General features: G+C 40.5%; 1 protein-coding gene across 4 annotated transcripts in view; it reads right to left on the reverse strand.

Annotated features, from left to right (window-relative positions):
- Positions 1 to 14381, reverse strand: part of ZNF106 (zinc finger protein 106) — a 79230-nt gene that overhangs the window by 37058 nt on the left and 27791 nt on the right. For 2 of the 4 annotated variants that reach the window (XM_008973214.5, XM_003805607.6), the window contains exons 4-5: positions 7410 to 7610; positions 219 to 2402 (exon numbers count right to left, since the gene is read on the reverse strand). The exons of the other annotated variants lie outside the window; for them this stretch is intronic. In XM_008973214.5, the coding sequence (XP_008971462.4) occupies positions 219 to 2402; positions 7410 to 7610 (2385 nt within the window). The remainder of the gene's footprint in view (positions 1 to 218; positions 2403 to 7409; positions 7611 to 14381) is intronic. 4 annotated transcript variants of the gene reach the window in all.

The raw sequence follows: 14381 nt of genomic DNA on the forward strand, positions 1-14381 counted from the left end.
GTGTGCTTCCATTTTAACCTGCACTCTCTGCTAGGAAATACTTTATTCCATCTGTCATAGAGTATCAGTCACTATTTGATATTAAATCAAGACATCTACAACAGATATTGTTGGCAAACATTTAATTAAATGAAACACGTAGAATTCTCTTGATCAGGGTCAAAGGGTTACTTAAAAAGAAAGTGAGGAAAAAAAAGACACCGAAAAGCAGCACACACCTGGGTAAGCCTTTGCCCAGCTCTTGCTTTTTCTTGGTTACTTGCTGAATGACCTGTTCCCAGTTGACATTTCTCCGAGATGCATTTAGAATCTGCCGTAGGGTTGGCTTGAGCCCAGACTCCTTCTCTGTCTCACTCTTTCGGTGACCGCTAATATTGCGAATGCGGCGGGCACTATTGAGGTTTGGCTCAGGAAGGTGTACTCCAGTTTTGCTCTTCAAACTAATGTGCCGGGTTAGGTCCCTCTGAAGTGAGGCAGGAAAGCCAAGCTTACTTAGTTCAGGCAGGAGAGGGCCCGAGGGCTGACTGATGTCACTTTTTTGAAGCTCTGCATCCAAGCTAGTACTCTCAAAGCCTTCTGTTTCATAAGATACATGAGATTTAATAGAGTCATCAACCTGTGCATCTTCTAGAGAGGTTTTCAAGTCTAGCAATAAGCCAGGGTGTGGACTGGCTGCAGATGTCATTTGTAATTCAGATTCTTTCTGGCGAACTGTGGGATTACATGGGGAAGTGGATAGCTCTCTAGAAGTCTTCAGGATGCGGTCATCCTCCTCTTTCTCATCAGCAGTTCGAGTGCTGCCGGATAACAATTCTGTAGTTGCAGAACCTAGGGTTCCAATTTTTGTTCCATGCTTTTCCGTGTCAGATGTCTCTCCATCACTTTCATCTTCTAGTGCGTGCACTTGAAACTCAATTTTCAAAGACCCTTTTTCAGATTCTTCTACATTTCTACTTGCTTTTGCATAGTTCCTGGTACTTTTAGAAGTGCTAAGAAGTGGATTTTGCAATGACTCATGACACTGTAGCACCTCTTTGGCCTTTCGTAAAGTATCATTTAAATTATCACCAGATTGCTTTTGAGAGCCAAATGTACTTTTATTCCCTTTTAAAACATGAGGACATGAACTACGCAGTTTGGATATGTAAGGACCATGGTTATCTTCTGCAGTGGGCTTGTTCGAGGGATTTGAGTGTTCTCCAGGGGGAAAAAAATTTGTTTTGGTGTTTTTTGAGATATTCTTTGGATCTTGCTTTTGAGACAATGATTTAGTGGCTGGACATGGAAGGAGTGGGGATTTCAATGATGGCATTTTATTTGGTGTATGCTCTTGTTCAGGTTTTTCTGCAGTGGGGCACTGTCTCACCACCTCGAAGGAAGCAGCGGAATCAGAAGAGGCCTTGTGATTAAGAGATCCAGTATGTATTTCTTTTTGTGTTTTCTGTGTTGGGGAATTAGGTGTTTCATCAGTTTGGGGCTCCTGTATTCCTGTAGTTATCAAGCTAAAATCAAAGAGAGGTTTCTCTATCATTTCTGACTTGTTACCAGTGATGTCTTTCAATCCCGACTGTAAATCCAGAGTCTTCTGAGAAGGGTAAGGCGTCCAGCGACGAGGCTTTTCCCTTACCGCACTGCCATTCTTTCCACTAACTTTGGAAGTAGCAGTGTCTGCTTGTTTAGTGGTTTGGCTTTCCAGCTGCTCAAAATTGAAGTCGAGTAAGCCTTCTGAAGGAAATTTATCACTTGTAAATCCTTCAGAAGGACCTCTATATGTGGCAACTGTACCAAGTTTGTCATTTTCTTGCCGCTGCCAATTGTATCTGTCGTGACTGTATTTGTTTGACTTATTAGATTTCTTGTTCCATAGCATAGTCATGTCTTCCATTTGACAGTTAGAATTTCTGTTTCTGCCTGGTTGAAATTTGTCTCCAGGGCCACTGTAATTCCAATTATTTGTACTACGTACACTGGATTTCCAGTTTCCGTTACTGTTGTTCATATGCCAACTGGAAAAGCCACCTGTTCCTTCAGAAAGCCAACTGGAATTCCTTCCTGTACCATTATGATTCCAATCTACTGCTCCACTATTTGAAAGCCAACCACCTCCAGAATTACTATGGTTGTGAAACCAAGTCGAGGAGCCTCCTGCAACACCCTTATGCCACCCAGAACGTCCTCTTGGTCCACCACCATTCCTCAAAGAATGTGGAAAGCTGTTTTTCCTAGTATTATTAAAGCCATCTTTTTCCCATTTCCAATCCCGCTGTGGAGGTCCACGATGATGCCATGCAGGCTGACTGTAACTCTCTCTGTCTTGGTAAGGAATTCGGTCTTCTCGTCTCCATTGGGGTCGTCTGTCATCAGAGTTTATTTCTTGGTTGCTATTGGAAGGTTCATCTTGTCTGGAAGAAAAACAGTTTTTCATTAGCGATTTAAAGGAATTCCTATGCTACCTTGAAAGGCATAACCCACCAAACTTCCCTTGTACTTTCCTCCCGTTACTTAGAATATGTAACCGAGTCTAGTTTTATATCTAATAGTGGTTGTTTTCATATCTTTAAATGATATATTTAACGGTATATTCCTCAACTTATTAATTTAAAAATTAAACATTTTAAATTATTTAAATTTCAAGTAATTACAACCATCTCCCCCATCACTCAGAAATATTAAAAATTTGGCACATTTGGCCAGGTGTGGTGGCTCACATCTATAATTCCAGTACTTTGGGAGGCCGAGGCAGGCAGATCACTTTAGGTCAGGAGTTCAAGACCAACATGGCCAACATGGAGAAACCCCATCTCTACTAAAAATACAAAAATTAGCCAGGCGTAGTGGAGCACGCCTGTAACCCCAGCTACTCGGGAGGCTGAGGAATGAGAATCACTTGAATCCAGGAGGCGGAGGTTGCAGTGAGCTGAGATCATGCCATTACACTCCAGCCTGGGTAACAGAGTGAGACTGTCTCAAAAAAACAAACAAAAATTTGGCACATTTATATTCCCTCCCTTTCTTGGTCTTGTTTTTCTTGGCATGTTCTGAGATTTTGTCCCTATCATCCAATTATTATTTTTGTATTATGCAGGTTTTTTGGAAAAAGAACAAGTATATTTTATAGCTATAGTTATCTTTTTTTTTTTTTTTTTTTTTTTTGAGGCAGAGTCTTGCACTGTTGGCCAGGCTGGAGTGCAGTGGCACAATCTCAGGTCACTGCAACCTCTGTCTCTCAGGCTCAAGCAATTCTCCTGCCTCAGACTCCCGACTAGCTGGGATTACAGGCATGCGCCACCACACCCGGCTAATTTTTGTATTTTTAGTAGAGACGGGGTTTCACCATGTTGGCCAGGCTGATCTCAAACTCCTGACCTCAGGTAATCCACCCACCGCGGCCTCCCAAAGTGCTGGGATTACAGGGCTACAGGCTTGAGCCACTGCGCCCGGCCTAGTTATCATTAGTACAATTTTATGTTTAGCTGCCCTTAATACCATGATTTTTCCAGTTGTAGGTTCTTTCTGAAAAACTCCATTTCTTAACCTATTTTAAATAAGATGATACTTTGCATGGTTATTTTTATTAATAAACACTTTGTCCAGTACCCATTCAATAACTGTTAGTGGTATAAGAAGACTTTTATGTACAGTTCCAGTTTGTGAAGGGCTTAGAACCTAGCTGAGACAGTAAGGTCACAAACAGGAGGAAAATAGCATATACCAAACAAGTAGTAACCATAATATGTGCTATAAGGAGCTTCATGAGCCAGAGGTTTTTAAAAAGAAACTATAGCTGTTTCATGTTCATGTCAGACGAGGAGTCCACAGAAACACGAATAAGCTTCAGTAAGCATCACAGCAATAGGTGTAAAAACCATTTTCTTCTACAAACTGCCTGTGGTGTGCATGGGCATGGTGCTTAGCATGTGGTAAGTGCTCAAAATACTGAGTACTGCTAGCTAAAATTTACTGAGTACCTGAGTGTCAGGCATTTAATGCTAAGCACCTTATATAGATTATCTCACTTAGTTTTTATAATCCTGAGGCAAGTATTTTTTTTTTTTTTTTGGAGATGGAGTCTCGCTTTGTTGCCCAGGCTGGAGTGCAATGGCACGATCTTGGCTCACTGCAACCTCCGCCTCTCTAGTTCAAGCGATTCTCCTGCCTCAGCCTCCTGAGTAGCTGGGATTACAGGCTCCCGCCACCACGCCTGGCTAATTTTTGTATTTTTAGTAGAGACAGGGTTCCACCATGTTGGCCAGGCTGGTCTTGAACTCCTGACCTTGTGATCCGCCCGCCTCAGCCTCCCAAAGTGCTGGGATTACAGGCATGGCATGTATTCTTATTATTCCTACTTCATAGATGAGAAATTGAGCAGTAGAGAGGTTACATAACTTGCCTAGAATAAGACAGCCAGAAAGCAGTAGAGCAGAGATTTAAACCTTGGCAGTCTGACTCCAGCCAGAGTCTATACTCTTAACCACAGGCCTTCAGAGAATCAACATCTCAAAACAAAGTTTCCACATTTAAGTTCCTTCCTCTGACCTTGACTTAAAAATCTTAAACTCAATACTGACTTTAATTGGCTTTAAAGGCTTTCAATGTCTATGATATTTTGGACACAAATTTGAACTTCTTCCTTTTTCACAAGACGGAATTTAAAAGTCTATTTAGAAGTTCAAACATCCACTCATATTACATAAATTACAATCATTTCTAAACAGGAGACTCTTTAGAAAGTAACAAGCATTATTACATGCAGTAGCAGAATTTTTTTATAACCATTAACCAAATTGCCTTTATCTTTTGATTCTATGCAATATGCAACTTCTGGCATCCAAGGAGACCACTGACTCAGCTATACTGATATGATCAGAAATGGGAGAATTGGGGGATAAATAAATCACAAAGTAGAATTCCTAGATCATCATGAATTGGCTAGATTCAGAAGATAGGAGCATTCAGCTAAACCCATAGACCAGAAAGAATAATCTAAGTTAAAAATTCATGAAGGAAAAAAGAAAAAAAAAAACCTCCTGAAGAAGTAGATGATTTTGGTCAGGTGTGGTGGCTCATGCCTGTAATCTCAGCACTTTGGGAGGCCAAGGTGGGTGGATCACTTGAGCCCAGAAGTTCGAGGCCAGCCTGGGTGACATGGCTAAACCGCATCTCTACCAAAAATAAAAATTAAAAAAAAAAAATTAGCCACACATGGTGGCGATGCATGCCTGTAGTTCCAGCTTCTCGGGAGGTTGAGGTGGGAGGACTGTTGGAGCCTAGGAAGTTGAGGCTGCAGTGAGGTGTCATCGTGCCACTGCACTCAAGCCTGGGTGACAGACTGACACCCTGTCTCAAAAAAAAAAAAGAAGTAGATGATATTATAAATAGGTCACCAAGGAGGCACATCAAAAGACTCAAAAAATAGTAACTATGATACAAATGTCTAATCTATTCTGACTTAATGTTTAATTATTTACACAGATAAAGCTAATAATGGCACTAGTATGTAAGAACAAAATAGAAGTCTCCCAGAGGCTCCAACTGCCTAAAGCAGGATAAAGTAAACTGCAACTATATTAAAAGTAATGAAAATGTCATTTGAAGGACTAAGCTACTAAATGATTTAAGAACCATGTGGTTTGAGTGTCCCGTATCTGAAATGCTTGGGACCAGAAAGGTTTTGCATTTCAAACTGCTTTGGATTTTGGAATATTTTTGCATATACATAATGGGATATTACGGGAATGGGACCCAAGTCTAAACATAAAATTCATTTATGTTTCACATACACCTTTTATACACAGTCTGATGATAATTTTAGGTAATATTTTGAATAATTTTGTAAAATGAAATGAGGTGTGGAATTTTCCACTGGTGGCATCATGTTGGCACTCAAATGTTTTGGATTTTGGTGCATTTTCAGACTTTGGATTAGGGATGCTCACCCTTTATTGATATTTTAAGATGAAGAAAGTCTCCTTCAAGGACTTGTTCAAAAAACTATTTTTTAATTTTAATTTTTTGTTGTTGTTATTACATAGATAAGGGCTTCCTATGTTGCCCAGGCTGGTCTTGAAGCCCTGGCCTCGTCTCCTCATGCACCAGGACAATAGGCCTGAGCCACCGTGCCTCCTGGGAAAAAAACTTTTAACATATAGAGTAAAAACGACTTCCTTTTTATAGTCAAGCCTCTGACTAAAAAGGAGGTACAGATCAGGTATAACTAGTATTCAAAGAAGAATCTTTAAATTTTTATTTTAGAATCTGAAATGATTCTCTTCATGTTCTGGGACTTAAAAAATTATCCCACCTCATAAGTGCTTCTCTCTCTCTTTCCCTCACATTGAAAATTTCTACCTCATTAATTAAACTCTTTTTAACAAATTTTATAATTAAACTCTTTAGACCAGAAAGCAGTAGGGTAAAAACATAAACGCCTAATACCTGAATGTATAAATGTAGGTATGAAATTATGCAGTACAAATTAGAAAATTTATATTGCTTAAATTATCTTGACACTTATCAAAAAAAATTTATTCAAGAAAGCACTGTGGTAGTCACTGGGGATTCAAAGACAAAAAGATAAATCAAATTTGGCAGAAGCACCGCATTAATTCACACCAGTCAAAAAATATTTTCCTAAGAAATGTTATCTGGCAGTAAGACTATACTATATACTATAGACTACACTGTTATTTTGGCGATACGACTATACTATATACTATACAATTTATACAATGAAGCTTATATTCTAACACCTTTCCACTGGAAAATTTAAACGCCAAATAAAAACTTATTGGTATTCAAAAGATTTGGATACTGGCCAGGTACGGTGGCTCACGCCTGTAATTCCAGCACTTTGGGAGGCTGAGGTGGGCAGATTGCTTGAGGTCAGGAGTTTGAGACCAGCCTGGCTAATGGGGTTAAACCTCGTCTCTACTAAAAATGCAAAAAAAATTAGCCAGGCATGGTGGCAGGCATCTGTAATCCCAGCTACTCAGGAGGCTGAGGCAGGAGAATTGCTTGAACCCAGAAGGCAGAGGTTACAGTGAGCCAAGATCACACCACTGCACTCCAGTCTGGGTGGGTGACAGAGTGAGACTCCATCTTAAAAAAAAAAAAAAAAAAAAGATTTGGATACCAATAAAGCCATTCTCAACATAGTTACCAACATGTCAAAAATTTCAGATATGTAGCTACAGCTTATGTAGGAACAATACTAAGTTTGCTTTTTTAAGAAGATATTACAGTAGTTCAAGAAAACATTCCATTGCCCTTTGATTAATAAGACAACAACCTCAAGTTAAACTTTATACCTAAGTTTAAATGCTATGGGCTGACCAGGACAAAGATATAAAATATATTCTCTGCTGTGTTCTGTTATAGATAGGCTTTTTTAAAAAAAATCAATTACTTACCGACTTTGTTCTTTCCTTTGTTTTATTAACTGAACGAGTTCCTTGTCAAAATAATCTTCTTCCTCTTCCTCTCCTTTTCCATCATCTTCTCTTTCCTGGGCATCAACGTTATCTTTGTGCAACTGGCCAGAAATGTGCTTTGCATATGCAGAAAGACCCACTTCTGTGACCCCGCACACTCGGCACTCATGACTAATGTCCCTAGGGAAAGAGGGAGATGAGGGACATTCAATTCTCCCCACTGGCATGGCACACTCACCGGATCTGTTATTGTTTCCTCTGAAGGACACTGCACACTTTGGCACAGTGAAAAATTAGTGCTAATTAATTTCAATGCTCCTTTCATCACTTTTAATAAGTTTGTTTATAAGTTACTTTTGAAATGAGTTTAAGATTCTTTTCCAGCAATCAAGAGGCAATAGACTTCAGATAAATGTCGTTTAGGAGGAGAAATCTTCTTGAATTGCTGTACTTAAAATCTTGTCAGAGGAAACATGGTGAAAGGGGAGGCAGGGCAGGGGGCTCAGAGCAAGCAGAAGTTGCTCTGGAGCACACCCATGGTGCCAGCTGCACTCAGAAGGCCTGGTGACAGCGCTTACATTTAATCTTCAGTCTAGAGCTTTCTTCCAGTGAAAGTTAAGGGGTGGAAACAAGAGTAGGTGGCGCAGCCAATCCCAAGTGGGTAACTAAATCGGAACAGCTGGAGCTCTGCCTGGAATGTGAGGATTCCGGACCCCAGAAGTAGTCCAGGCAAACTTTTTTGGTCTGGATGATACATGTGATCTACATTCTGCTTCAGAAGGGCTTATTTTAAAGGGAATGGAAAGCATTTCAGTTGTAGGAAGTTAACAGCTGTGCCAAGCAAATGTGTTTTCTCAAGTTTCAGAAAATGCTACAGTTGAGAGAGATGCAAAACCAGGTTTTTAGTTAAACTAGGCAGACTTTTTTGCTTTGTTTTGTTTTTTTACTTTACATACTTCATGCAAATCTCACTTAGCCAGTCTTCAGAAGCCAGTCTTGAATCAGTGTCCACAGCTGTAGCAGATCAATAATTTAACTGCTTTTTAGCTTCTGGAAAGCCCTTGACTGGGTCAGCTGACTATGCAGTCATTTATGAGAAACATCTGAACACCATAGTTACAAGACAGCAGTATCCATTCAACAATCCAAATTGGCTTAACTCTGTATCATGTGTCTTGGATTTAGACTAGTTATATTTTTGCACTTCCTATGCCAATCTATTAAAAAAAAAACCAACAACCCAAAAAGACATGCCATCTTTGTCCAGACAGAACACATACACACACGTGCACCTCTGTTCCATCTTTCCCTCACAAATACTTAACTAGACATAGGCAGAACTTACATCAACCAGAAGAGACCCTCAAAACTGGGCACTTCATTTACTAGAGGACAGTTACTGTTACAGATCACCTGAATATTCATTCAAGGAAAAAAAAAAAAAAAAAAAGGCCGGGCTTGGTGGGGCTCACGCCTGTAATCCCAGCACTTGGGGAGGCCAAGGCGGGCAGATCATGAGGTCAGCAGTTTGAGACCAGCCTGACCAAAATGGTGAAACCCCATCACTACTAAAAATACAAAAATTAGCCTGGTGTGGTGGTGTGCACCTGTATTCCCAGCTATTCGGGAGGCTGAGGCAGGAGAATCGCTTGAACCCGGGAGGCAAAGGTTGCAGTGAGCCGAGATTACACCACTGCACTCCAGCCTGGGTGATAGAGCCAGACTCCATCTCAAAAAAACAAAAGAAAAAAAAAAAACACCTTACCAAAAAACAGCTAAATTCTAGGCGTGCTGTTTTTTGGTAAGGAGTTTTCTTTTTTTTTTTTAATGAATATTCAGGTGACCTGTAACAGAAACTGTCTTCTAGTAAATACTTAGCATAGACACTCTTGTTTAGGGTGACAAAGTTTAAACACTCAAACAATGCCCAGTAAGTTTAAAAAAACAACACTGTTCCTTATTTTGTAAGGATCATGGAGAAGAGCTCAGAAAAACTGAGAAAATTTGCAAGTTTTCACTCTTTTTTGACTTTGTAACCTCAAATACTGACATTTTTAAGATTCATTTTAATGTGCTCTGACCAGGTTTCCTAAAAATATCAATACCTGATTACCCAGAATATCAATATTCTAATTCCACAGGTACTTAAATACATTATTTTTACTGAGGGTTTTCAACTGCACTTACTACATTTATACACTTAAAGAATAATCTTCGGCCAGGCGTGGTGGCTCACACCTGTAATTCCAGCACTTTGGGAGGCTGAGGCAGATGGATCACCTGAGGTCAGGAGTTTGAGACCACCCGGGCCAAACTGGTAAAACCCCGTCTCTACTAAAAATACAAAAATTAGACGGGCATGGTGGCGGGCACCTGTAATCCCAGCTACTCAAGAGGCTGAGGCAGGAGAATCGCTTGAACCCAGGAGGCAGAGGTTGTAGTGAGCTGAGATCGCACCACTGCACTCCAGCCTGGGCAACAGAGTGAGACTCCGTCTCAAAAAGAAAAGAAAAAAAGAAAAAAGAATAATCCTCAACTTTCTCCAGTTTACCAGGGATACCGATACTTTTCTCTCAAGCAATTAAATTGATGGTAGCTCATTCCAACTGAACGTTAATAACAAGCTGTTTCTCAAAGCAACACACAAAGAAGTTAATTATATAAATCTATCACAATGGGCAGCATCAGAACAGTCTGAGGACTATAACAAATCTACAATATCTCGGGCCGGGCGCGGTGGCTCACGCCTGTAATCCCAGCACTTTGGGAGGCCGAGGCGGGCGGATCACAAGGTCAGGAGATCGAGACCATCCTGGCTAACACGGTGAAACCCCGTCTCTACTAAAAATACAAAAAATTAGCCGGGCGTGGTAGCGGGCGCCTGTAGTCCCAGCTACTCGGGAGGCTGAGGCAGGAGAATGGCGTGAACCCGGGAGGCGGAGCTTGCAGTGAGCTGAGATCGCGCCGCTGCACTCCAGCCTGGGCGACAGAGCGAGACTCCGTCTCAAAAAAAAAAAAAAAAAAAAAAAATCTACAATATCTCATTTACACTATAAACATTCCAATCAACTCAATTTTCCAGTTAGAAAATCTTTTTGTTGGCCAGGCGCAGTGGTTCAAGCCTGTAATCCCAGCACTTTGGGAGGCTGAGGTGGGTGGATCACGAGGTCAGGAGTTCAAGACTAGGCTGGCCAATACGGTGAAACCCCATTTCTACTAAAAAAAAAAATACAAAAATTAGCCGGGCATGGTGGCACGCGCCTGTAATCCCAGCTACTCAGGAGGCTGAGGCAGGAGAATCGCTTGAACCTGGGAGGTGGAGGTTGCAGTGAGCCGAGATCACTCCACTGCACTCCAGCCTGGGTGACAGAGTGAGACTTGGCCTCAAAAAAAAAAAAAAGAAAATATATTTGTCTTAAAACTCTCTAAAACTATGGAAAATATCTTAGCCTACTTTTCTACCTAAAAGCTCATAGAATGCTAAACTGAATATTGCAGTACCAGGGACATCTTTCTATTGGGGACTTTAGTATAATCCCTAAAAAGTATTTTAAAATAAAATCCATGATTTTATCCTTACTTCTAAAATGCAGAGAATCTGTCTAATGCTCAAACTATCAAAACCCTTCGCTCTTAAAAGACACAACTAGAAAGCAATACTGACTTTCCAAAATATTAAGGAATGTTGTATAAAGTAGGCAGAACTTAACTGTTAAAAATAAACATCCATAATCGTAAACCCACACACCCTGCAACCCCCAAAGCACAAACATATGTTGGATTCTTAACAGTGGAACATTTTCAAACCATTTTGCAATCCTAGTGAGAAAGAATATAACCATAGTTCCAAAATTATTTGACAGAGAACAAATCAGAGACCCTGCCCAGAAGGGCATACGCAGTAAGTGCAGTATAAAAGTTAACACTAGCCAGGTGCCAACGCCTGTAATCCCAGCACTTTGGGAGGCCAAGGCGGGCAGATCACCTGAGGTCAGGAGTTCAAGACCAGCCTGACCAACATGGAGAAACCCCGTTTCTACTAAAAATACAAAATTAGCTGGGTGTGGTGGCGCATGCCTGTAATCCCAACTACTCGGGAGGCTGAGGCAGGAGAATCGCTTGAACCCGGGAGATGGAGGTTGCGGTGAGCCGAGATTGCACCATTGCACTCTAGCCTGGGCAACAAGAGCAAAACTCCGTTCAAAAAAAAAAAATTAACACTAAAAATAATTTTTCAAAAACCAAATCCCTAACATTTTTCTTATAAATAAAATCCAGTTTAAAATAGAAACTTTGCAAGAAACTTCAAAAAAAAACTTTATAAGAAACTTCAAAAAGTGTGTAGGGGTAATATGGTTACCTCCACACACATCTGCGTTTTCAGGAGATGTGGTTATACTACCCTGTTCTTTCTCTATGTAGCCACATCTTCTGAAAATTCAAGTGTGTGTGGAGTAAGCATATTACCTCTATTACCTCTGTTCTCTAGACAACAGGCATTCATGCTTCAACACAGTGTTTGGGAAACCATGTTTTAAAAGCCTAATAGCAAATTAATCTTTTAATGAGGTTACTTGATAATTGTTTATTAACAATCAGTTAAAATACTTACTATACTGTGTGAATAAATAAAATAATCATGGGGGAAATGTACAGCTTTGCTCCTTGGCTAGCAAAGGCAATAATTTTCCTTAGGGCATTTAAAGGAGGGCCTAAATTAGCTTCATCCTGTTACCACACAATTTCCTCTCATGTGTGAAACACAAAGTCTTAAGATACTCTCTCCATAAGCTTTTCTTTATTAAGCTTGCTCTAACTACCCGACAACAGCTGCTGAATAAATAAAGGTTTGTGCCTTTTTAATAGTCTCTATCTGGAGATGTTACTTACGGCCCACACATCTGAAGAAGTATATTAGGAAAAAATAGGGAAATGTTTCACATGTCCACAGCCATGAACCAAGTAAGACCAGTTACTTATTGCTTATTCAAGCTTGCTGCAAAGCCTAAGTAACACATACTTTGCAATTCTTAACCAGATCACAACCAAAAACTGTAGACACAACTATAAAGAGAAAAAGAAAGTCTCAGTGTCAGAAACCCAGCAGTTAAAAATGAAATCCAGAGGAAATAATCACAAACTCAGGATAACAGGGTAAAGAAATAATGACTGATAATTATTTGTCCCTATGGTACAAGCTGGTGAAGACCGTCCTTACAGTAAATGCTCCAAGTCAGTAAACAATTTTTGAGATTTTATGGGGTTTTCTATAATTTCGTAAGCTGTTTTTTCTTGCTGTTTGTCTTCTCTCTTATATGTAACATAATTTGTTACAGGTCAGGAACACTATATCCAATATGTGAGTAAATAAGTACTAAAGGCTATCCTCTGAAGAAAATGAGTTTGGGTGCGAAACCTGACATTCCCATTGGCAGCTCAGGGAGGCTTTTAGGGCCTTTTTCCTAATTATTTTACTGTGATCCAAATAATTTAAAATGGTAGATAAAATCTCCACAGCACAGTGTAGTTGCATGGGTGGAAAAGAACACATTACAGAACAAAACATAAATGACAATGTGGTTCGTTAAGTTAACATCACAAAACAAAATGTGTATCTATAAATATTAATGTATAGGCCAGGCGCGGTGGCTCACGCCTGTAATCCCAGCACTTTGGGAGGCCGAGGCAGGTGGATAACCTGAGGTCAGGAGTTCGAGACCAGCCTGGTCAACATGGCGAAACCCAGTTTCTACTAAAAAGAGAAAAAATTAGCCAGCATGGTTGCACGTGCCTGTAATCCCAGCTACTTGGGAGGCTCAGGCAGGAGAATCGCTTGAACCAGGGAGGCAGAGGTTGCAGTGAGCCGAGATCACACCATTGCACTCCAGCTTGGGGTCTCAATAAATAAATAAATAAGTATGTAAATACATAGAAAGAGGTCTGGATAGGATACACACCAACCATTGAGTCTCCTCTAAGAGAGAAATAGGATTTAGAGGGGAAAGGGGGGTGGAGAGAAGACTTTTACTTTTTAAACAACTTTTTATGATTCTGTATTGATTATAAACATGAGTCTTATGTGACCAGACTTGGTTTTGTTTTGACAGGGTCTCACTGCCACCCAGGCTGGAGTGCAGTGGCACAATCATAGCTCACTGCAGCCTCAAACTCCTGGGCTCAAGGGATCCTCCTGCCTCAGCCTCCTTAGTAGCTGGACTACAGGTGCAACCCACCACACCTGGCTTTTTTTTGTTTTGTTTTTTGTTATTTTTTGTAGAGACAGGGGTCCCACTATGTTGCCCAGGTTGGTCTCGAACTCCTGGGCTCAAGTGATCCTCCTGTCTTAGCCTCTCAAAGTGCTGGGATTACAGGCACGAGCACCGCGGCCGGCCCAAACTTTTAAAAATGTTTTAAATGGATGATTAGTGACGTCTGAAATAAATGAGGCATTAATCTTTGAATGCAATGGGCTTCTCTCCTACAGACTAGATTTACTGACCTCGTTTGTTTGGTTTAATGATATAGTGCATATGGGTAGGGTGGCAGGTAAGTCATCCATAATAAAATGAACTCTAGAAGGAAGTCTGTTGAAAATGGGATTTTTAAGTAAAATACTCCACATAATCAAAAGTTGACTGCATTTCATAGATTTTGAATGTTAATGACGTAGAGATCGTATATATTCAAGGTATTATGATAAGGCCTTCTGGCCATGCAGAGTGGCTCATGCCTGTAGTCCCACCACTTTGGAAGGCAGAGGTAGGAGGATCAGCTAGAGCCCAGGAATTCAAGACCACCCTGAGCAACAGAGTGGAACCCTGTCTTTACAAAAAATAAAGGCCAAATGAAAGACAGAGAGGAACCCTGTCTTTACAAAAAATAAAAGCCAAAAATAAAAGCCAAAAAGGTGTGCTGGCACACACCTGTAGTCCCAGCTACACAGTAAGCTGA

This window comes from Pan paniscus, chromosome 16, assembly GCF_029289425.2.
Source record: "Pan paniscus chromosome 16, NHGRI_mPanPan1-v2.0_pri, whole genome shotgun sequence".
NCBI lineage: Eukaryota > Metazoa > Chordata > Mammalia > Primates > Hominidae > Pan > Pan paniscus.